Source organism: Aulostomus chinensis, chromosome 3 (assembly GCF_037954235.1).
Source record: "Aulostomus chinensis isolate RoL2024-O1b breed Wild chromosome 3, RoL_Achi_v1.0, whole genome shotgun sequence".
NCBI classification, from domain to species: Eukaryota; Metazoa; Chordata; class Actinopteri; order Syngnathiformes; family Aulostomidae; genus Aulostomus; species Aulostomus chinensis.
In genome coordinates this window covers 12436661-12460928 of record NC_141322.1, presented here as the reverse complement: position 1 = coordinate 12460928, position 24268 = coordinate 12436661, and the positions used below count along the sequence as shown (strand labels likewise).

At 41.3% G+C, this 24268-nt stretch overlaps 1 protein-coding gene across 19 annotated transcripts in view; it reads left to right on the top strand.

Annotated features, from left to right (window-relative positions):
- Positions 1 to 24268, top strand: part of slc2a9l2 (solute carrier family 2 member 9, like 2) — a 116479-nt gene that overhangs the window by 36020 nt on the left and 56191 nt on the right. For all 19 annotated transcript variants that reach the window (XR_015112060.1, XR_015112059.1, XM_086198696.1 and 16 more), the window contains 4 exons: positions 1135 to 1295; positions 8487 to 8611; positions 9919 to 10064; positions 20580 to 20712. Coding sequence is in view for 17 of the 19 variants with exons in the window: in XM_086198696.1 (XP_086054822.1) it covers positions 1135 to 1295; positions 8487 to 8611; positions 9919 to 10064; positions 20580 to 20712 (565 nt within the window). In the remaining 2 variants the exon portion in view is untranslated. The remainder of the gene's footprint in view (positions 1 to 1134; positions 1296 to 8486; positions 8612 to 9918; positions 10065 to 20579; positions 20713 to 24268) is intronic.

Below are 24268 nucleotides of genomic sequence, written 5' to 3'. Positions count from 1 at the left end.
ACTACTGTTTGGCGCATAAGTGCAGGCAACCGTCAGGACCTGATCCAAAGGCGCAGGGAAGCAACACTTTCATCCACCGGGGCAAACACCAATGTACAGGCAGAGAGTCTGGGGGCTATCATAAAGCCCACCTTGGTCCTCCGCCTCTCACCTGTAGAAACTCCAGTAAAGGAGAGAGAGTGCAACCCCTCTCAAGGACTTGAGTTCCTGAACCGGAGCTATGTGTCGAGATTAGGTGGACTATATTTAGCCGGTAACATTCAACCTCTCACACCAGCTCTGGCTCCTTCCTGCCAGAGAGGTGACATTCCATGTTCCAAAAGCCACCTTCCATGGCTGGGGATCAGACCACCAAGGCCCCCGCCTTAGGCTGCTGCTCAATCCACATAGCACTGAACCCTTCCAGTTCCTCCTGTGGGAGGTGGGCCCGTGGGGGGGATGAATCCATGTAACCTTTTAGGGCTGGACCCAGCTTGGCCCCATGGGCGAAGGCCTGGCCACCAGGCGCTTGCAAATGCAGTCTCGCCCCTAATCATCATAGACCGATGTTTGGCCAACTCCCCCTGACATCCACAGCCGATGTTTAGGGTACCCCATCTGTCTCGCTTGACAATGTAGAAGGGTAATCCGATAGATTTGAATGCAAATCCGACAAAATTGTCGGACAGAGTCCTGCGTTGGTGGTTGAAATAGATGAGAATGTTCGAGACACAACCATGTGACACAGAGGTGTTACCCTCAACATCTGGCTGTGGACGTCAGGGGGAGTTGACCATACGTTGGTCTTTGATGAATAGTGGTGAGACCATGTTACAAAAGACAGAGTTGTGCTATCAGACCTAAATGTCTTGGCCGGTTTACCTTTTCAATATAATATAAAGATGTGGAAATGGCAACAGAATAGTCAGGGACATTCATCTATGCATAATTTCATTATTTATATACAGCTAATGCAGATTATCCCTGGCGTTGCAGTGCTTGGAAAATTGTTGGTCCCCAGGAAAAAAAAGCTTTGAATTTCACAGCACTTTTATTTACATTTTGAGTGCCAATTTCCCTTTAAGTGTAAAATGGGAAATAAATCATTTTAATAACTATAACATATTATCAATTTTTCTTTCTTTTGTATTGCAGTACATTAAAGCTTTCTACAATAAGACGTGGGTGGAGAGATACGGGGAGCCCATCGGAGAAGAGACGACCACACTCCTGTGGTCTGTCACAGTCTCTATATTTGCTATCGGGGGCCTGCTTGGAGCACTGTCTGTCTCTTTCCTCATTAAAATATTTGGAAGGTGAGTTAACCTCTGTGTTTATAATACAGTCCTCCTCTGTGCAGCACTGCAGGATTTCTCCATCAACCCTACTGGCCTGGGACGGGTCTCAGGACAGTAGGTCAGCCAGCTATTATTCACACCCTCAGATCTCATGACACTGAAACAATTTTGACTGATCTCATCACTTTTGCATTTATTGTTTTGTGTTTGTCTGAAAATGTCATGTAAAACAAAATCTAACCAGGCCTCTGCCCAAGGACCAGTCCCTTAAATATTGGTACCATGGTTTCAAGGTACTGGTACTGATTTAAAGGAAAGAAATTAAACATTTGTTTTTATTCAATTGAACATTACCAGATTTTTTTCTTTTTGATCATTTTCAGTGATTTCCACAAATGTTAGATGGTGTGACATATAAGTATTGGAGAGTTAGCCACCACAATATATTTTGGTGTTACTTTGAAACTGCATCAACGCACCACAGGTCTCCACCTCAGCAGTCAGCTTCTCTGTGAGCTTGTCAGACAATTTGGGAGGAAAGAGAGACTCTGAATGAGGAGACACTGGATTTAATCTTCTGGTTTGGGTAGAAAGAGGGATGTAGCTGTCGTGTAAGAACTGTCAGAGTTAGCTCTTCTGTCCTGGCTAACTTGACTTTTAACTAGTTCTCTTTCTTCTCATAGTAGGTAGTTTAGTTACAGGGTCTGTCTATGGTGTAACATCCTAAGGCTCCAGGTTTATCAGCCTTTCATGAATATAAGTCTTTCAGTGATGTGATCTTTGGTTTTTAACCATCCTGAGTGGTTAATGTCACACCACACTGTGTCACTGAAATGCTACAACTATATTGAAGACAAGTATTACACGATTCACATGTTTTATTTGATTTCATTGCCTTTCTGGATGGGGGCTGCATGGTGGTGCAGTGGTTAGCACTGCAAGAAGGTTTCGGGTTTGAGTCCCTGGCTTCAGTACTGGATCTTTCTGTGTGGAGTCTCCATGTTCTCCCTGTGCCTGCGTGGGTTCTCTCTGGTACTCCAGCTTCCTCCCACAGTCCAAAGACATAAAAGTTGAGGACGAGGCTGATTGATACTCTAAACTGACCGTAGGTGTGACTGTGAGTGTGAATGGTTGTCTGTCTCTATGTGTTGGTCCTGCGATGGACTGGTGACCTGTCCAAGGTGAACTCCGCCTCTTACCCGTTGATGCTGGGATAGGCTCCAGCCCCCCAACGACCCTTAAGAGGAATAAGCGGAAGACAATGGATGAATGGATGGATGGCCTTTCTGGATGAAGTGGTCCTACACAGATCCTGGTTTAGTGTTTCATCTTTTACTTCAGACTGCTCACTTGCAAAAATAGATTTTAAATGCAAATGAGCCCATAGACTGACATGTTTAGCTCTTCAAAAGTTCTTGTGGGCTTATTGTTGATACCCCTAATCTGTAGTTTTCCTTTCTTGATACAACAGCTAAAAAGGTAATATGTCCTGAATTTAAATTGAATTAATTAAAATTTACTAAATTTAATTTTTACTTGAAAAGGCAAAGAGCCAGATTGGCCTTCATGGACAGGCAGAACTGTGACGGGACATGCTTCACTGCTAAGCCTGAAATCAGTCCTCTTGGGATTCTCTGCTTCTCCTTTTTGCCCTCTAGGCTTGCAGGCCCAAATGCAAATTTAACCTTCATCCCATATTATGACACAGTATATGTATAGAAGCTTGGGAGAGCATGCTGATGTCTTTCAGCTCTCCATTTCTTTCGATCTCTTGTTATGTATTCTCATTCTTCCATTTTATCGGCTCAGAATCCCAGTCCACACCCATCTACTATCTCCAATTTAGACATGCTTATAAGCATGAAATAGAGAAAAAGAGAGCTGGAGATGATGTCCAATGATGAGTTACTTCTCTCATCAACAATAAACACATAGGAAGGATCTAGGACCAAGCTTGGGATCCTATATCTGTGAGGCACCATTTCTTCTCTCATCCATTCCTGTGAATAGGAGTTTATCACTTTGGTTAATTCCTATTGTTGGTCCTCTCGTCCGTCTCTTCAACGTCAGTAAAGCTCTGGCCTTCTGATGTTACACTTTGGACACTGAACTCATACTCGTGGCAGCAATGTTTCCTTGTTAGGATAGAGCTCCAGACAAAACACAGCACCAGCAAGGGGTTGAACAGGCAAATTTTGATTTGTACGTAAGTGAAAAGAAAAACTTCTCCAGCATGATCTGAAATAAATAAATAATATTAATGTAGTTACTATGTTTTGGTTTTATTTAGGGTCTTCATTGCATGATTGTGCATGGGTTTGTACAGATATACACAGTCTAATTTAACTTTTGTTCAGCAGTGGAATCAAAAAATTATGGTTCACATGGGGCCTATCCTAGCTGATGTTAGGTGAGAGGCGAGTTTCACCTTGGACGGGTTGCTCGTCTGTTGCAGGGCAAGAGCAATTAGGGGTTCTGTATTTTGCTCAAGGATACTTGGACATGGTCACCGGGAAAGTGAGGATCGAACCAGCCACCCTTCGGTTGGTAGACGGCCACTCTACCTTTGAGCTATGCCCCTCCCTAACCCTGGATTTCTTAGCAGGCAATCCACGATCCATGATGAGCCATATATGATGTTGAAATGTATTATTCATTCTCTCTCCATATTCTCTGTTAGACATCTGCAGACTAGGGCCAGCTGGTATGTTTTCCTCCATGTCTCTGAAAAGTTGAAATTCATAAATTAGAGAGAAGAGTTGAATAAACATTAGGGCAGAACACATGGAGCTGTCTCAAAATAATGTGAAAACGTGACTGGTTTGAAAAGTTTGCTGGCGGTCCTGAAAGGTGAGATGCTCTCTTTGTAATGATAAGGCCATTAAGGAATAATCAATTGCTTTTACTAATTTATAATTCTAAAATAATCGCTGTCAAGTGTCTTTATAATTTAGCACATGATAATGTAGTATGTGTGTTTTTACACCACAGTGTGTGTATATTGCAGCAAAGAAGTCTTATACTCCATCAAAAATGTTCCCTTTTATGTGACTATTCTTTGCACCTTTCAGGGCTGTGAGGAAATAAAATGAAGTTTGTATCTGGTTGTGTTCTTACAAATGGCGATGCTGCAAGATCCTTCATCTGTGTAAATTCATCATCTGTGACGAATGTCATTGTTTTTAGTTGTGAGAGGGCGACTCAAGACTGTAGAGAGTCTTTTCAAAGTCTTCAAAAGTATGGCTGGCACATAGAGGCGCAAGCTCATTTCCATCTCTCTAACAAAGCAAGTATTCATTATTATGTTGGTGCTGCTGCTGTGCCTGGTGTTGAAATATATAAAAAAACATTTTGCTGTTGTCACAGCTGAGTGGAGCTGCATTAGTTAAGTCCAGATTGCTCTTGTGTTGGAGTGACCTCAGTCTGACGCTGTACAATAACACTCTTCATTTCCAATAAGTCCAGTGGACAAGTCACATCCTACCACATACAAGTGGTGTTTACCAAGATGTAACATGAACGGGAGTTTCCACTGAAACCAACTTGCACACATCCTAGCGGTTACCTTAGATGAGAGACGTGCTCCATAGCTACTTTACAGACTCTCATATGCATTATCATATCTTAGAGTGGCAGATTTTTGGGAGGTGCATATACCAGATAATTGTACAATTCGTTTTTTGCATAAATTAAAAACAACAACAACAACCAAAAACCATATTGTCTGCTCATCCTATCCTGTGTTCTATCCAGGTCTGTCCTGTGTCCTATCCTTTTCTCAATACTTTATTTTTTCAAGTTTTTTTGTACAGAACATGGGCAGCATCAATATAAAAGATAAAAGCTGGTATGGTTACAATATGATTTTGCAAAATAATTCAAGTGCAAACCATGTAGTGCCCTTATTATATAAATGAAACCACAGAAAGGGAAAAAAAGAAAAACAAAAAAAGGGACAGAACTTGAGAACTATGGGGTTGTGAGTGGGTTGCAACTGATTACAACTGGATGGTCGGTGTTCCTCCTAAGTGGAATATAATGCTTTAAGTCAGGTTATCACCTCTTCCTGTGTTATAAGCCCTCCATCCGTCCCAGAGGGCATCACCTTTGCTCTTTTGTAATCTAAGATTAAAAGTCATTTGTTCCATTGTTTGGATGTCTTTAATTATGGCTTCCCACTGACTAATAGTGGGAGGTTCTGTGTCAAGCCATCTTCTTATTATGGCTTTTTTTGCTCGTGGCGATGAAGACTTTTAAAGTCAAGACATATCTTGTGTTCTATACCTTGTATTGTGATGACCTCCAGGTTGGGATCCTGTCTTACAGCCTGGGCAAAAAGTTTGATCAAAAGATTAAAGATCACCAGGCTGGCTGGACAGCCCTGACCGCAGCCACGTTGCAGGTGGATAGTTACTGACACGCCTGTTTAACTCAACTCTGGCTGTGGGGTGTATATATTGTGTTGACGCCTTGGATAAACTTCTCATGGAAGCCTAAATTGGTTCAGATTCAGGGAGGAGATCGTCTTATTAATTTCTTCAGCAGATATATATTTTTTAATTAATTTTGCTATTTCCCCAAAGAGGGCAGGTCCTATTGACCCAGAAACTCTTCTACCATAGCAGGTTCAAATGGTGTGGGTTGGGTATGTAGGGTCTGATAATGTTTCTCAAATGCTTTTTGAATTCCCTCTAGTTTACATGTAGGATCCCTAATCTGATTGCTCTTTTCTTAGCCTCCAGGCTAGCAGCTTGGATGCTTTGGAGCTTGTCTCATAATATCTCTGTTTTATAAATCTGAGATTTTTCTCTACTTCATCACAGTAAATCTTGTCTACTTCTTGCTTGAGGGGTCTCATGTGTAAGAGAAAGAGTAAGATTAATTGTGGGTCTTTACTTGTATTGTGTTGTTGTTGTTCCAAACCTGTTAGCTGTTTCTGCAGGCTTAAGAGTTTCTGAGTTTTCATTTTTCTTATGAATGCAGATTCTGATATAATTTCCCCCCGTAGAACTGCTTTGGCGGTGTTCCCAAGCATCACTGGATTCACATTCCCATCATCATTGCCATTTAAATATGTTTTTAATTCTTTCTTTATTTTCTCTTTAAACTTAGAACAGTTTAACATGCTTACATTTAATCTCCACCTTGTCATTTCTGGTTTAGCATCTAGGTGTAATTTTAAGTGGACACTGGAGTGATTTGATATATCTCTCTGATTTATTTCACATTCCTTAAGCCTGTGCCTCTCTGATTTATGCACAAATATATGGTCAGTTCTTGAATGAGCATTGTGACAATTTGAGTTGAAGGTGAACTCTCTCCAAACGTCCATCAAACCCAAATCTTTGATTAGTTGTGTCTAATTTTGAGTTCAGAATTACATTGAGGTCTGATATGATTTATAGATACGTCCAAAAACGCAGTTTCTTTATCTTTTCATGTTCCTGCTGTGTTAGACGTGTTTCTTGCCAAAATATAATTTGTGCTCCCTTTATATTTTGGATATCATTTCCCTTCTCTTGACAGGAGTCAATAAGCCATTGACATTTAGGGTGATAACCTTAAATTCTTTGTTATTCAGCTATAGGCCAGTATTCTCGTCATTCACTTGCCTCCACCAAGAACATCAAATATAAACTGTGAACAGAAATAACAAACAATCAGAACAATAGAACCTTACAATAAACAAAAGGTGGTCTTCCATGGAAGAGGTTATCCTTAAACCTCCTGTATAGGGGATGTTTCAGCTGCTGAGTTGTGGGGTCTCCTCAGGTTATTTGTGTGAGTCTCTCAAACATTGCGGACCCGCTGCCTTATTCTGAAACTAAAGTGATATAAAGGCCTTGGTCTATGAAGGGCTAGGACAAATGTATTGTATTATTATCGGAAACACTGTGTAAAATAAACATCTAGCGGTTAAAGTAGGTCCAACCCAACACTAGCCTTTCACTGACTCAAGGGCTGTAACATTTCCCTTGGTCTGCTCTGGAGTCTCGGTGGAATCGGGAACCCCTTTGCTCTTAGATCATCGGGCTTTATCCACATTGTCATATGTAACAGTCCCTGAGTCCATGAAAACATGTATTTTTGGTCATCCGAGTGTGGAACTTAATTCCCTTCTCCATTGGGACTTTCTTAATCTGCAGATATTCCCTCCTTTTATCTCTAATGGCTGTTGTGTAATCGTGGTCAAAAAAGACCCTATTCCCTTCCACCACAGTGTATTTTTCTGTTCTACGCCGTGCTGATGATCCTCTCTTTGGTTGTGTATTTTTGGAATCTAACGATTGTTGATCTTGGGGGGCATTGTCAGCTGGTTTGAGTCCGAGAGCTCTGTGTGCATGTTCAGTGCTCAGTTCATCTGAGCTGATGCCCTCGCCGAGTTCAGTTTTGATGAGGTTCTCCGCAAAGCGGATCATTGAGGTCCCCTCGTTGTCTTCTTTTACACCGTAGATCCATATGTTGTTGGGATGGGAGTGCCCTTCAAGTTCAGTTAGTTTTGCTTTCAGTATGGAATTGAGTTCTCTGCATCAGTTTAAAGGTTCACCCACTTCCATACTGAACATCTCCACCTCTCCAACTCGTTGTTCAGCTTCCCCCAGTCTCTGCAACACCACGTCAGTTTTCTTCACGGTCTCCTCCATCTTCAGATTGATATCTGATCTCATTTTGCCAAGTTGTTTTTTGATGTCATATTTAATGTTGCTCTGGAGGTCTGAGAACCATTTAGAAATATTGGTCTCCAGCTCAGATGTAGCATTAGCCATGGCTTTATTTATGGCACCGCGAAAGGAAGCTAACAAGACTGTCTCACTTAACATAGCCTTGTCACCACCGCCTGCATTTTTTTTTTCCATCTTAGTGACATAGCAAGGCCACTTTCTTGTCCCCCTGACATTGTTATGTACCACTGGACTCTTGCGAGGTGTATCTCCTGTGTTATAGGGGTACTTGTTGTAGGGGTACTTCGGTTGGAAGCAAAGTTTTCATTTCATCTTTTTTTTCCCTCATATTCCTCAAATATTGGGCCAGTTGACCCGGTTCTCCTAGGTTCTGTGCTGTGTCTTGTGTGATATTTAAGCAAATTGCATTTTAATTGAGTTGAATATGAATATGAACCTTACGTCACCAATTGATTGGCATCATTTAAATCCATGTCCTTTTTTTTCTTTTCTTTTTCTTCTAACCAGTTTATCATTTTAACTTCAGGAAGGGAACCTTGTTGCTGAACAACAGCTTTGCTTTGATAGCTGCTGTGCTGCTGTCCCTGGGTGAGACTGCAAGGTCTTTTGAGATGCTCATTGTTGGCCGGTTCATTGTTGGGGTGGACTCTGGTAAGTGCTTCTCCTAGTCGTATATCAGTTTTGTTTTGGCACTGTACAAACAAAATGATTGACCTGTCTGTGCTGAACAAAAACACAGTGGGGGGAGAGAGAGAGAGAAAGAGAGAGAGAGAAAGAGAGAGAGAGAAAGAGTGTGCACCATCATTTAACTGCATCCAAGGTTTTATCAAAGGTTACAGTGGGTACGTTACTTCTTTCAGATTTATGCTGTGTGGGGGTGTTTATCATAATTTTGTGGTGGCATTGAGATGCTTGAAATTTAAATACTTGAAAATTGCCTGTGCTTTTTGTTCCAAGTAGTATAAGAATGTAGTTTTCCAGACTACGTGCTGCGATTCTTCCCCTTGAGGCCTGCAATTTCACACACGTGCTATTATTTCTGGAGGATTAGGCTTCCACTCAGGTTGAAGCTGGTTGACTCTGTGCTGGGAATTACATAAGGTTGTTGGACTGCTTGAGAGCAGTCAAAGACTACAAACCTCTGTCAAGGCTGAAAATCCCCCAAAGCTAATAGGTTTCAGCATGTTTGGTTTTTAATCATAAGAAGCATACCACAGGGATGACATATGTATTGCTGCTTTATATTAAGCCTTCTGTTGTGTTCTGTTGTACGTAATTAAATATTTCACCTAAATTTTTTGAGATTTTCTAGTTCTTGTGAACGTCACATGCATGAAATTCTGTTTATTGCCTTTAGTTCTCATTGAATTAAACTCAATACAGCTTGCCTTGATTATAAATCCTCAGATTAGGTATATTGCACCAATATGCAATGAACCAACCAATATGCATTAAATCAATCAATCAATTAATCAATCAATCAATCAATCAATCAATCAATCAATCAGTCAGTCAGTCAGTCTGTCAATCAATCAGCTAAGCCTTTTGCTATGCTTGCCACTATGGTGTTACTGCAGCTGGTGTCAACACTGGTGCAGATGAATCCACACTCGAAGTCACTCGACACTTGGCCGGACCTGATGTGCATCATGCCAGTTGTTTTTCTTATTTAAATCTGAGATGGCTATTGAGATTGAATAAAGAGCAAAAACTTTGTCCAACATTATACAGACCTTGGTGGATGGCTGCACCCTCCTAGTTCACCTCCAGGTCATATAAGCCGCCACGGGACTGCCCCAGACCATTTAGCATCGCTCAAATGTTTCTAGATGTTGAATGCTGTTTGTATATGTCTTAGTTTTGTTTGCTTTAAGTAGCATAATAACTCCTGTATTTTACTATCCATAGACTACTAACAATCAGTGTGCTAGGTTTTAATCTCTTGTTTTGTCTGACAGGCATTGCTCTCAGTGTCCTACCCATGTATCTGGGAGAAATTTCCCCACGACGTATCAGAGGATCCATTGGCCAGTTTAACTCCATCCTCATCTGTTTGGGAGTGTTTGTTGGGCAGGTGCTTGGCCTGCCTGAGTTCCTGGGCCAGGTAGGTGTTTAATATTACAGTCTTTTTTTTGTAACAAATGCATTTACTGGCACCTTTTTCTATGCAATGAAGATTCAGTAACATATCTACTATTTGAGGAAATTATCATGCTTGCAAAGTAATTACCTTTCCCTCTGTTTGATAAATATGTCAGCTATATTGCTCACTGACCTCTTGTTTACCCTCAGTTTAGTCATGTGAACTTGGCCTACTGTTGTGGCATCGTGAGATCCAGTCCCCATCTGTGAAGCAACTGATCAGAGCACATTTGTCGCAGAGACGTGTGTTGGAAAAGTCAAGTCAGTTTTATTTGTATTAGTAATACTAATGAACCCCAACTGTTACTGAGATACTTCAGTCTACACTGATGAACCTGATTCTAATTATTGCTTGTGTATCATCACATTTAAACATAAACCTGTAACATCAGAATCCTTTGTTCCTGGGGTCACCGGGTGTAGAATGAAATCGATAAATTCATTATAATGTGCTTTTTTCCTTTTAAAATCATCATTTACTCCTGATACTAGAAATACAGTACACCCAACCGTGGATGTCTGCAATGCAATTTTCATTTCAGACGCACTGTTAAAAACAGGATTAAAAGAAAACCTGTTATTATCTGAGGCTATGAAAATAGACTAAGCAAATCGATGTAGAACAATTTGAAATGTGTAAAACGAAAATACCAGCAACACTGCAGGTGAAAAAAATCCTCTCCACACGGCTGATGTGATGGGTCACAGATGTACCCTGTGTGTTTTAGGGAAAGCTTGGTGATGAAGAATGATGAGAGCATGATTAATAATTTCTGCCAGTCATTAACCAACATACCTACTGGGACAAAATAGCAGGGGACCGAACAACATCTGGATCCGTGTAATTGTTGGCATATAACTTCATACATCAAAGCCACAACAACAAGACTACCTTAAATTCTGGACTATAAGCCGCGACTTTTTTTCGACGCTTCATGCCCCGCGGCTTATACTCCGGTGCGTCTTATACGAGGATTTTACCTTCACCCTGGGGTGTGGCAGGCAGCGGCAGCGGGCAGTAATTCCCTATTGTTCCTGATGGTAGCTCCAAGTACCGTACTTAGGGAAATTCCTGGCCAAATGTTATGGTAATTTCTTGAAAGTACTGTACTTGGAGCGTCCAGTCCATGCAGCGGTGCAGTGTAAAAAGAGCATCACACGATATTTTCAGTCATTTGTACTCACCCTCAAGATGGAGAGCAGAAGAAGGAATGCTTATGATGCAGCTTTCAAGTTAAAGGCAATCAATCTGGCGGTTAAAGATGGAAATAGAGCTGCAGCACGTAAGTTTGGCATAAACAAATCGATGGTGAGACGCTGGAGGCGGCAACATTACGAACTGACCCAATGCAAAAAGATGACAAAAGCTTTCAGAGGTCATAATAGCAGATGGCCCGGACTTGAAAACGCTCTGGAAGACTGGGTCAAAACGCGAGAACGGGCAGCCGAGGTGTTTCCGCCGTGCACCGCGGCTTATTTACCGGTGCGGCTTATACGTGTACAAAGTTGATTTTTTCCCTAAAATAAGCATCTGCGGCTTATATAACGGTGCGCTCTATCGTCCGGAATTTACGGTACATCCTGCTTTGTCTGAGAATTTTTTTTTCCTTTGTGCAGTTACGTATGTGAATGCCAGCGCTACGTTTGCTCAAGACATTCTCATACTTCATGACGGTGCCAGTATTTCTGTGGTAAACCTGTTTAATGTCAGCCTCTCCATCCATTCAATCACAAATCCCTCATTTAGCCAGAGGACATAGGATCTAACCATTGAATCAAATGCTATGAAACGGATCCATACTGTGATACAAAGCCATACTTTCTCATTCTGTAAAATGACTGCAACTTTTTATGCACTTACCCTTGAGTACCTTGTGTATGAAATCCCTACAATTTGAATTTCAGTATCTGCTCTTACCGGGGAATGACCAACCTCCTCCTGAACAAATACAGCAAACATTCTCCTCTCCTGGTTCCTTTACATTACACTGACATTTTCACATGGGTGTATTGCAGGTTCTGACATGGCGGAAACTCATTTTTAATTTATAAGTGCTGTTCTGTGCCCTACAACAATTCAACCACCTTATAAATAGCATATGTTGTTGTGCGTCCTCATGATTCCTGTCACCTCTGTGGCATCCTTCAGACCAGCCTGCTTCCCTGTAATTTGACAAGACCATCATTAAGTGACATGTCAGCTGATAATGCCACCACGGTATTTGCTGGCCTTTACTTATTAGACTGAAACAGATTTCATCTCAGCTGAGTCTTCAATCACTCGTGCAAAATGGTGATAAGCTTTGACAAATGATAATTAGCCTACCCTCCTTGCAGTGCCACTGACCTTCTTTCAATATAGAAACTTGTTTACAGTAGGGACAAGATTTAAGCCCATCTGTCACCGAGCTCCACCAAGACACTGAGATCATCAGCATGTCTATAATGCCTCCATCAGCAAGGTGAGATTCAGTGGCCTTAATGGACCCTCATCTGTATTCAGTCCTCCATCACCATTGCCTCGCTCACATAGTTCAGCAAACTGACCGGAAATCAATTCTGTATGAGACAATTGTCATTTGCAATTAATTTGGAATGGTGCGGCTTTCATTTAAGACACCAAACATCATGGAGCTCTGTTTTAATGCAATAAACACATCCGCCACGCACAAGAAAAAAGATCAGGAAATAAGAAACAATGCCAGCATGTCCTTTCTAACTAGCTCAGTGTTTCTGTAATTGAATATCTAAGTGCTTCCCTGCATGAAACACTGTTACGCCTGTGGTTACATTTTCTTTATGTATGTTCTTCTTCCGCATTCATGTCAGGTGTGTATGTTCCAGCAGTGTCTCCTCATCAGGAAAATAGGCTTTAAGTGAAGGTGACATTCATTATAAAGTGCTGCAGGCAGGAGGGATGATGGGGTTTTTCCGCTGAAACTGGCAGCTCTTCTCTATTGAAGGGAGGTTTTACCCACATGTTTTTTGTGAAAATCCACTCAGGAAAGGTTGTATGAGGTTTACCAACAATAATATCGTCATTCTTTTAATTGGATTTTATACAGAACAATACACAGAGCATTACTAAATAAAAAAAATGCTCTGACTTCAATTTTACCTAATTGCTATTCCAGGAAAACAGAACATTTTATTTTCATTCTAATCTGAAGGAGATTTCATTTAAAAATTCTTAAAGAAAACCTCCAGGGACAGGAGTGTCTGGGATCATGGACTCCTCTACCTCCACTTATTTTTGAAGAACAATGTTTTGGCCTCCAAAGGGAAGAGCACATATTGCCTCCCCCCAAAAACAAAAACAAAAACAAAATGCTTGAACTGTGAAGTTTTCTCTCTAAACCAAGCCTGAAAAAAGTCTTACTCTGCCTACACATAAAAAAAAACATCCATCCATCCATCCATCCATCCATCTATTTTCTACCACTTATCCTGTTAAGGGTCGTGGGGGGCTTGAGTCTATCCCAGGTGGGGTTCACCCTGGACAGGTCACCAGTCCATCACAGGGCCAACACATAGAGACAGACAACCATTCACACTCACAGTCACACCTACAGTCAATTTAGAGTATCAATCAGCCTCGTCCCCTCTTGATGTCTTTGGACTGTGGGAGGAAGCTGGAGTACCAGAGAGAACCCACACAGGTACAGGGAGAACATGGAGACTCCACACAGAAAGACCCCGTGCTCGAGCCAGTGCTCGAAGAACCCGGAACCTTCTTGCTGTGAGGCGACAGTTCTAACAACTGCACCACCGTGCCGCCCCACCTAACAAAGTTAAATCTGATATTTTTAAACCGGGGACCTCTTTGTCCACCATTTGTGGGTCTGAATGATTAAAAGGGACAAAAAAACACAGCATTGGGTCGAAGAGGAATAAAGATGCATGACTGGTAAGGCATGAGGTTGAGTGCCTCCATGGAAGCAATGGAAGCACCTCTACTGAAGGCTCTTGCTTTTATCATTGCCATGATACTTATTTTAGCTTGTAGGTAATAGGTAATAGGTCCAATCTGTGTGTAGCAGGTAGACGGCATGCATGTCATGTACCTATATCCACAATGATGGACTTTGCTCTCAGAACTGTGTTTTGGTGTCCAGTTGTTGCTGCTATTTTTCTGGCAGGGTTCATATTGGTGAGATATCTGTGACCTGCCCTGGATGCCATTAAGAATGTGCACAACGTTTAAAGTCCTAACTGCAGCAGGTTGGCTCTTTTCTGTGCCTCTTGACGACTGCTATAAGAATAAAGTGGAAATGCCAAAACAGGGTCATTAAGAAGAAGATGTTTCTTTAGATAGATTTATATTTGTCCTTTCCTTCAATTTGTATGAGATAATTAAAGCTGCAAAAATGGACAAAAGATGCAATATTTCTAGTTTTTTAGCTTTTTTCCCTGCGATGCCTTGTGCAATCCATCATGAGTTAGCTGCTAACCAGCTAACAATGAGTGACAGCCAATTAACTCTCACTGCCTGCTGTGGAAATACAGATTTTCAAGTGTTGCTGTTTGTACCAAGCCTAGCAATGATGATCAAGGACCAGGTTCATTTCTCACTTGAGGGTTTTGTCAGGTGAGGTGATTAAGAGTGACCTAACACTAATAGTGTAACTTGCATAATTGGATACTCAAAGATATGGTCCAGTTGGCATTTTCATTACGTCCACCTGAGAAGTTACCTTCTCACGCATACCCTCCTGTCTGCTTTTGTCGTCGTTGTTCTCCTGTAGCAGTTTACACAACCACGAATGAGTTTTATCTTTCACTCCAGAATGACATTGTACACCCTGTGTCCTCAGCATTCTCACAGGAGATAATTGAAAGGAAAAACTGCAAGGCTCTTGGGACACATCAATAAACCATTTGTTTCCTTTGTTTCGTTATAGAGCAGGATTACTTTGGATTGCAGCTGGATGTATGTCTCAAGGGATGATGGAAACAAGGCTCAAGAGGGGCTTGGAGGCAAAATTATCAACTTTATATATTTGTATTATTCTGGGCAAATAATGAAGTTGCGCACTTCCCATACATAAGAGGAAAAATCATTACATTTAACTGTTGATTGAAATACTGTACCTTGACAGCAGGGTCATCTTCTCTGCCATTTTACGTCCCGAATGAACAGACCATGTCCTGGCATTTTGCTGGGTTGTAACAGCAAGACTGTGTCTTTTCTCCAGTCCATGTCTCACATTCACATTTACACCGCTGAATCCACAAACATGAGGACCCGAGGCGAAACTCTGTTAGCAGGCCTAAAGTCACGGTTAAAAACCCAAGGTGGCTGCTTTTGCTGTTCAATTCTTAAGACTCAAAAAATTCCTGTCAGAGGAGATCAGGCATGGTAACCACAAATCCCCCAAAACACACTTGTATATAGCAGCTTCTTTACTTCTTTGTTTTATCCTTCCTTTTGTATGATTGTCATTGTCCATTGGTTCATGGACTCCTCTACCTTCACTTATTTTTGAAGAACAACATTTTGGCCTCCAAAGGGAAGAGCATTATTGTCCCCCAGAAAACAAAAACAAAAACAAAATGCTCAAACTGTGAAGTTTTCTCTAAAGCAAGCCTGAAAAAAGTCTGTTTCTGCCTACACCTAACAAACCATCCATCCATCCATCCAGTTTCTGCTATCCCGTTAGAAGCCTAGCAGCTACGGGCAAGAGGGTTCACCCTGGACAGGTCACCAGTCCATCGCAGGACCAACACATAGAGACAGACAACCATTCACACTCACAGCCACACCTACAGTCAATTTAGAGTATCAATCAGCCTCATCCCCTCTTGATGTCTTTGGACTGTGGGAGGAAGCTGGAGTACCAGAGAGAACCCACACAGGAACAGGGAGAACATGCAGACTCACACAGAAAGATCCTGTGCTGGAGCCGGGACTCGAACCTGGAAACTTCTAGCTGTGAGTTGACAGTGCTGACCACTGCACCACCGTGCCGCCATTGTCTGTGTCTCTTGTCGGTTAATTGGTCCTCGTCTGCCCCTTTTGTCCAACGGTCAGCCTGAGTCCCTCCCCATGTCTTTGCTGACACAATGACGTTTGCCCTTTTTCACCTCTTTACGTGCTGCTGGCTTTGATATTAGCAAGTATGTGTCATAGCTGGCCATGTTTAGGAAATCAGAAGTAAATTGAGTGACAAGCCCTGACTCTATCCTCAAGATAATCTATCCTCTCCATCCTCTGGTCCAACAAAGGAATACTGTGTGTGGGTTTTTATTTACAAATTTTCCTACAGTAAATGTCATTTCAAGTCGTTGTTTTCGGTGGAGTGAATTTTAAAAGTTAAAAATAAAGTTTTTATTTTACAAAAAAACATGAAGAGCCCAGAATGCTTTGAACCAAGGGTTTTGTGTAAACACCTCAAAAACAAAGAATCTTATTGACTTGCTATCAGCTTTGTTTCTATGGTGCTGGCATGTAGTTTGAACAGATGTTGTGGCACATCCTCTGATGCTGCTGCTGTGATCTGTGGGTAATAATGATGTAGCTGGTGGCAAAACGGTACCCGCCAGTGCCACCCACCCTTCTCAACTGCCCCCTGGTTTGAATCATTAACATTATCATCCAGACATAAAAGAAAATCTTGTATTTTTTAGTATTAGGTTACTTTTGAGGACACTGTCAATTTTTAGTCTTGCTCATTCTCTTTTGTAGTTGGACCTGTGATGCATTCTTCCTCTGTGCCCTCTGCCTGCCAGAACGACCGTGACCTGAATCGGAGAAATCTCCTCATCTCGCTTAGTGATTGGAATGATCCAGGGGTCACGGCTGGATGTTGAGAACGCACAATGAAAATTCTACATGCTGAATTAACTGGAATTACATGTCAGACATGGTATCAGCTATGAAAGTAATATCAAACGACATCCAGCTAGTTCTCTCCCTATGCCGGTCTCGTCCTGGCAGCTAACTCATCCTTCACTGTCTCACTTAAACCCCCCTGAAACCTCCCCGAAGCGCCTCATCAATCAAGCTGTTATAATCATAAATGCCACTGAAAATTCAGCAAAACTACAGGGGCCTGGATGAAGAGCTTGTAGTCATTTTGCAGCGTTTTTCCCTTGAGCTGGATGGGCTAAAACCTTCCGCAAATAAGGCACTAATGACTGGCTGAAGTTCTCACACAGCAGTAGCCCAGGCTGAAGCCCCTTTAATATCACCACAGTCAAAAAAGATTTTGGTTTCATTGAGCTGATAAAATGCTCCAGTGGGGTCCCCAAATTTATAGGAATTCAGGCAGAACGTGGGGCAATGAAACAGGCAGAAGAGATGAGCCAGTGATCCAGGCTACACGTGTCAGCATCAGATAGGCTTCTGTTGTGTCTGAGAGGTGATAAAAATCTATCGAAACAGTTTGGCTGGACTTGGTACAATAAGTGTATCTGCTTCCTCCAGAGAAAAGCCATCTTGAGAGAGTTTTACTTTTCACAGATGGAGAAAAATACAGTTCTGTGGTAGGAACCTGCCCATCTCAATCCAGCCCTCAACATCCTCAAAAGGAAATGATCCTCCCAAAAAAATCAATGAAGGCAGCAATGAATGTCTGACAAATATTAATTTATTCTGCTAGATTCCGACAGAGGGTGCCGTCTACATTTGAAATGGACTACAGGCCACAAGTTGATTCAGGCTAGTAATATTAGCATGTGATGGGGCGTCAAAATATAGAACGCACTAAGCATTTGAATATTTTTTGCAAGTTCAAAGGCAGCATGTTTTGATATAACAGAGCATCAATCAAGCGTGCTAGCCAAGACACAACTTGTTCATGTTGGAACGAAAAAAGCACTGAAAATGTCTTCTAACTTCATTGCCTTGGAGAATATTTTCACGAAGCCATCTAAGAATCGGCAATGAAAATTTACACAAGACCTGCAAAGGGGAAGCAGCTTGCAGATCAGAGTCAAGCTGATGTTGAGGGCCGGTTGTGTGTAAACGGACAAGCTGCATACTGGCAGGCTTGTTGAGGCAGGGGGCGTAGAGAAAACAGGATTAGCATGTGAAAAGTCAACAAGAACACAAGCTTTGAGTGAACAATTCAAAGTGGTCGAGGGGCAGAGAAAAGACTGGCGAAGAGAATCTGGGGTAGATTTTCTGCAGTGATGATGAGATGATGATATGCAGGTGATGAGGAGGAAACAGTGAATGCCCTCAAGGCGCAGAGAAAAACAAACCCGATGCAGGGACCCACAGGTCAGATTAACATACAAATGACTAACATGCTATTATAATGTGTGCATGATAGGTACCTTGTTAATTTGGTTTTTTTTTCCATGCACCTCCAAAATTATCAATATTCCTTTGCCTTGCAATTAACAAGTCAGTCAGTGTTTTCTAGGTTATCTGATTCTTATCAAGGTTGATTCGTTTTTTTTTTGGTTGCTATGAGAATGAAATATCAAATTTCCAAGTGCATTGTACATCAGACAATCTATTTCAGAACATTATATAAAAATGTATTTATTGTCAGGCAGAACAGCCTCCAAGAGGTCTAATCTGCCCGCCCACTCTCATCTCCAGCTGAGATAAGACGACCTACAGTGCATCATCATTGAGTGTTTGTGCAGCATTCTTCTGTACTTGGCTAATTCAAGATACAATGTACAGAGGATTATAGAGAAATGTTGGAACCTTAGCAGATTGTTTTATCAGTCAGAGAAAAACAAATATGTATCTTTGATTGCTTTCATATTCTCATAAGAAATATCTTTTAAGGGCTTTAATGAGAGAAGGGCAAATAGTCTCAAACCTTCAAAGAAGAATTGCATTCTGCTTCAACTGTTGTAACTACCATTTTTTTCCCTTCTAAACAGTATCCACCTGTTCTCAGCAGCAGGCAGTTATGTACAGCAAATAAACAAGTGTACAATGCCTGCTCAGCACCAAACAACAGACAGATTAAAGCTATTATCTAGCTGATGACCAATAAAGTAGTTAGAATTCAAAAAAACAAATACTTCCCTCAGGAGTTGGCGGAACGAAACAGAGATAAAGGGAGATTGGGTGTTAATATTGGACGTCGGTTCATTGTGTGAACAGAGACGAAACTCTTACTGAATGCTAATGTTGCTCCAGGCGCCTTTAGGCAGTTGAGGTTATTGCCAACAAGTACAGGTTAGGTTTTACTCCAAAACAATCAGGTTTATTTTTCACACAACTTGATGGAGGGATGACACATTGTTGTATATTAAAGGGCTGTTGCACATAATTGATATAATCAAAACCCTTAAAAAATAATTAAACAAACAGATATTGTTTCCCCTGGGAATTTTTTATTAATTCTGTAGAAATATTACTTGTACCCCCCTCTCTGAATCTTTTATTACCGTGGAATATTTTTAGTACAGTGTTGGAGAATGAATTATACAGTACAGCACATGTGAGTCTTGACATTGTGATGACATTTTGGTCGACTAGCACTGCACTGGTTTTTCTTTAGGTTGGATGCACAGAAGTTGGTCGAGTTTTCTCTTCAAAGGTCATCTTTCTCCATAGTCTTTGCTTCCCTACTCCAGTACTGTAATACTCTGCTTGTGGTAGCTGTGTGCCGTGAGGTCGCTGGCTTTATCCTTTGTTATCAACACGGACCAATCCAAGCGTTTCCCTTAATATCGATCATGAGTCTGGAGACTATTGTGTTCCTATAATGCACTGAAGGATGACAACTATAAAATCAAATATTTAGTTGTAGTTCTCAGTCAAACCTGCAGTTCTACACAAAAAAAATAAGCTATGATATGAGTCAGATGTTCTTTGTTGTTTCTCTGTATTCTGAAAACCCTGTATTTCACATTTGCTACTATTAATCTGCCAGACTTTGATAAATATCCCCCCTCTAAGACATTTTGTTAAGAAATAGATGTGCGCTGGGATGGAGATGATCTAAATGGCTATCCTCCTCCTCGTGAATCTGCTTTTGACTGGCTATTTGTCTTCGCTGGAACATCCAGCAGCCCTGTACAATTGCAGTACAAACAGAATTTTTAATAGTGTCCTGATGAGTAGTGGATTTTTTTTGTGCTTCACCCAGCACGGAACTCACTGGTAAAATGACCAACTCACTCTGTGAGTGAGTTTATTACATAGATTCTAGAACTGTTGAGGGTCTCAGCTTCCTCCTTCTGTACCGACATGAATGGAAATGTTCTGGGAAGAGATGAAGTAATCAGAGTTGGAAGCCATCAGTTTACTGGCGAGCGACCAGCTTTCATAGTTTCAAACAGTCATAAAGTTGCGGCTACATCTTCTCTTGGGGTTCTTGTAGACGGAGAGCCCCAGGTGCCCCCAAACAGACTTTTTATAGCAAAGTATATCATTTTTAGACAATTTGAAGTCTACACCTTATATTCTGCTGGCACAGTAGCTTGTGGTTTCCTTGTACAACATGATTCCACTGCATCTTTTTTTGGCCCTGATCTGATTCCTTTGTGGATGTTTTGCCTGCAGGAGTCCAGGTGGAACTACTTGTTTTCCTTTCTGGCGTTGCCTGCACTGCTGCAGCTGTGTGTGCTGCCCTTCCTCCCAGAAAGTCCCCGCTACCTGCTGATAGAGAGGAGGGACGAGGCTGCTGCAGAAAAAGGTTTATACACAATACATAAATATGCACTTAACAGATATACATTACGTTAGCACAATTACCGGTCTGCTTAACACATACAGGCTGCTGCACCCGCTGTCATCAACCTAATCTGTGCTCATTATATGGCTACGGTTCTGAATAGTTCCCATGTTGTACAGAATCTGAAACTACAAGGCTGAAACATTTTGCACAAAGAACCAAATATGACAATAGATTTGGTCATCACAAGCACTCACTTACTGATTACTCTCAAGTGTTCGTATTTATTGTTTTTAAACTGTGGTCCATGCATTGTTTTTGTAACTTCAGTTACGTAACAGTGCTGTTCTGAGTGAATGGTATGCCCAAGGTGGTAATGACGCAACAATTACAGCGCGCATGTCCAAGTACAAAGCAACCAGAGTAATTTGTGAGTCATTGCTGTTTAATGTCCTAAAAGATTAAGAAATGTATTAATTATGCTTTTGTGCTAATTATTTAGAAAAAGGGAACAAAGCTCCCACCTTTTTAGAGATCCCCTCCGGTCATGTTTTAAGAAGTACACTAGTAATGTGCTCAATGAGTTTTGTCTGACATTTTTCTCATGTAATATGCTGATTGCTCATTATGTCGTGAGGTAGCTGTTTCCCTGGATCCTGGCATCACAAGATCACATTTGAATTGGTCCGTCTGGTGATTCCGACTAATCGGTGGAGGAGATGTGGGCGCCACCCGCAGTGGCGGTTTCTGAAGAGGTTAGCATAGATGCAGCTGTCGCATCAGTGACATCAGAACTGGAGAGTATTTAGAATTAGAAAGAGTAGCAAAGGTCACTGAGGCTCCCCTCTAATGACTGGCCTCAGCCTCTCCACAGTTTGTTGGTCTGATTGGTTGAAGTGAACCCTTTGACCATGATTGACAGATTGTTTATCCAGTAACCTATCAAGTCTTTTTTCAAAGCGCTTTTCGAACCAGTGTCTTCCCTTTCTTCAACTTCCCGAAAGGGTTTGGTGAAACAAGCCTCCTGACTGGTCAGATCAGGTTTCTGGTCCTTTGTTGAAAAAATCCAGAATCTTTATTCATGTAAATTTAGAGTACAATTCAATAAAGTTGTTCAAATTGAAAATGATCACGTTTTTATTAGCTTAGTTCAGTTCATCTTTAATGAAATTGCCCAAGTATCGTTTTTATGTAGTGCACACAGTCACTGAGTCCAATAAGTGGACTAAAGAAGTAGCTGAAGAAGTTTAACACTTAGGATTTTTTTTTAAATGGGAAATTCGTACAGTTACATAAGATTTTGCGATAAATATTTGTTCCAGCTTTGCCATGCCCTGAGAGCACCAGCATTAAAATCTTTTGTCCCTAAGTGTATCCATAAGCACGCATCTCAGCAGAATTCAGTGTCTCTTAGGAGAACGTGTGTGCTCTCGTACTCCACGAGCACGCGTGCATCTTCTCACTCAACCAGCGTGTTTGTGACAGTAATTACTGTATGGAGTGAATATAGAAACTACGAGGTTGTTAGATAGTTAGATCAATAACATGAGGAGACACAGCATGAGGTGGAGGCATCCCTCAAACTGCATGCATTAATCAAGCCTACAGAAGACTTTGATGTCATTCATGCACTTGATCAGTTTTGTCTCTGGGGTGGTTTGAGCTCTTTGATGTGGATGATGGTTATCTCTGATGATTCCGGTCGTTGTGCTTTTGTAAGCTGAACCATCCTCTTGGTGTCAGTGTCAGAGAACTTTTGGACAATTCAGTGTTTTATGCTGATAAAAGTCATTAAAATTATGAACATCCTTTGAACAGCATTTTATGCTGTGGCAGGAAATCAATGACGCATGTGACTATTTGCTAAATCTGATCCACAAGATACTAATGGCTTACCGAAAGACATAATCCATTAATGTCATAGTACTTGACATTCAAATGTAACTTTAATGAATTGGTGGCATCTGCTCACTTGTCTTGGACAAAAATAACCTATTAATAGCTGATGGAAACATAATAAGTTATCTAGAATATTATGGGATGCTTACACCACAGGTGTCCCGGAACTGAAAGGGAACTCATGAGGAAAAAACGGATTTCACTGATTACAGAATTGCCTGAGGCCAACATGCATGTGGAAATGAAAAAAAAAACAACAACAACTAACAGATTACATTGTTAAAATATTTTTAATAAGATGGCGCTTTACATAAATGCCCCTCAGCCTCATGCATCTACCACAAAACAACAAAAGATCTCAAGAGGCATAAGAGCTACATTCAGGGTTTTCTACTGTACATTGACTCTGACATAATCAACCTCCAACATGTAAAAGTGTAATAGAATGGACATTAAAACTAGAATCCCAACTCCGCTACGACCATGAAGCCCAGGTCCAGTGATTTTGCCCAGCTGAAATCACGGCAGCGCGAAGTTAAACTTCTCGTCATTCGGGTTTTACTTGGTGTCATTACACCTCTCCATTCAGTTGATCTGACCTGTCACTCACCCACATCCTGGTGTCTGTGTGCATGTAGTCAGACTGCCTCACACCAAAACACTTAATAAAAAAAACTTCAGGTTGCTCCGGGCGAGTTGTAGTTTCCCCAAGTAGATGCACCGGAGCTTATTTTGACTGGAGGTCTGAATATCAAGTCGGAACTTTTGACTTCCAGCGGCGTGATAATGTTAATGATGAAAACGTGTGACACATGAGAGCGGATGAAATGAATGAATCTTGCTCTGGATTCATTTTCAGCTCCAGTCACATTTATATAAAGTATGAGTAGTTGAATATATTTTATTTTATCTTTTTCTGACTGCTACACACAGAACGTGGATGCAGTAACTCTGTGTGTCCACCTTTCATCAATGACACAATGGTTCAGCTGAAAACTGGGGCAAGAAATCTTGACCAACACAGGTTCAAAAAGGAGCTCCAATTTGGTGAGAGAATAGGAAATGTCCTCTATCCAATACATATATTCCAGCTTATTCCTGTTGTGTCTTTGACAACATGGGGAACATTTATTTGATGTTTAACCATTTTGGCAGTGAAATCAAATGCATCACAAAAAAATTGGGATTTGCATTAAAAAAGTTAACTTGTAGGATCATAATTCAACCTTTCCATCAGCTCTGAAGTGTGCACATCAGTATGAAAAACAAGCAACAAGCATATTGTTGTTATTACTGGGAAAAGGACAACCTGCTCATATTCCCTGCTGTCGGCCAACGTTTGCTGGCATGACCTGCACTGCAGATCCCTGTTTTTGGCTTGTGTTACAGCATTGCATTTAGGGAAATTGCAGCCAACATGCACAAATCTTGAGGGGTGGCCCTGTAGTGTCCTATTATCATCAAAGTGTCTGACTGGAACAGCATGTTCTCTTGCACCCCATCTTGTCTCTTGTCAACTTGTATATCTGCGGAGGTTCTGCCCTCCGTTTAGAGGTTACAGAGGTTGAAGATGAGATGGCATTGTTGTGTCAGTGTGATTACCAAAAGTGCTTTAATTTCAGGATTGCCTTGACTCAACAGCATTTAAAGCCTTGTGACAGTTATTTTGCTCTAACTC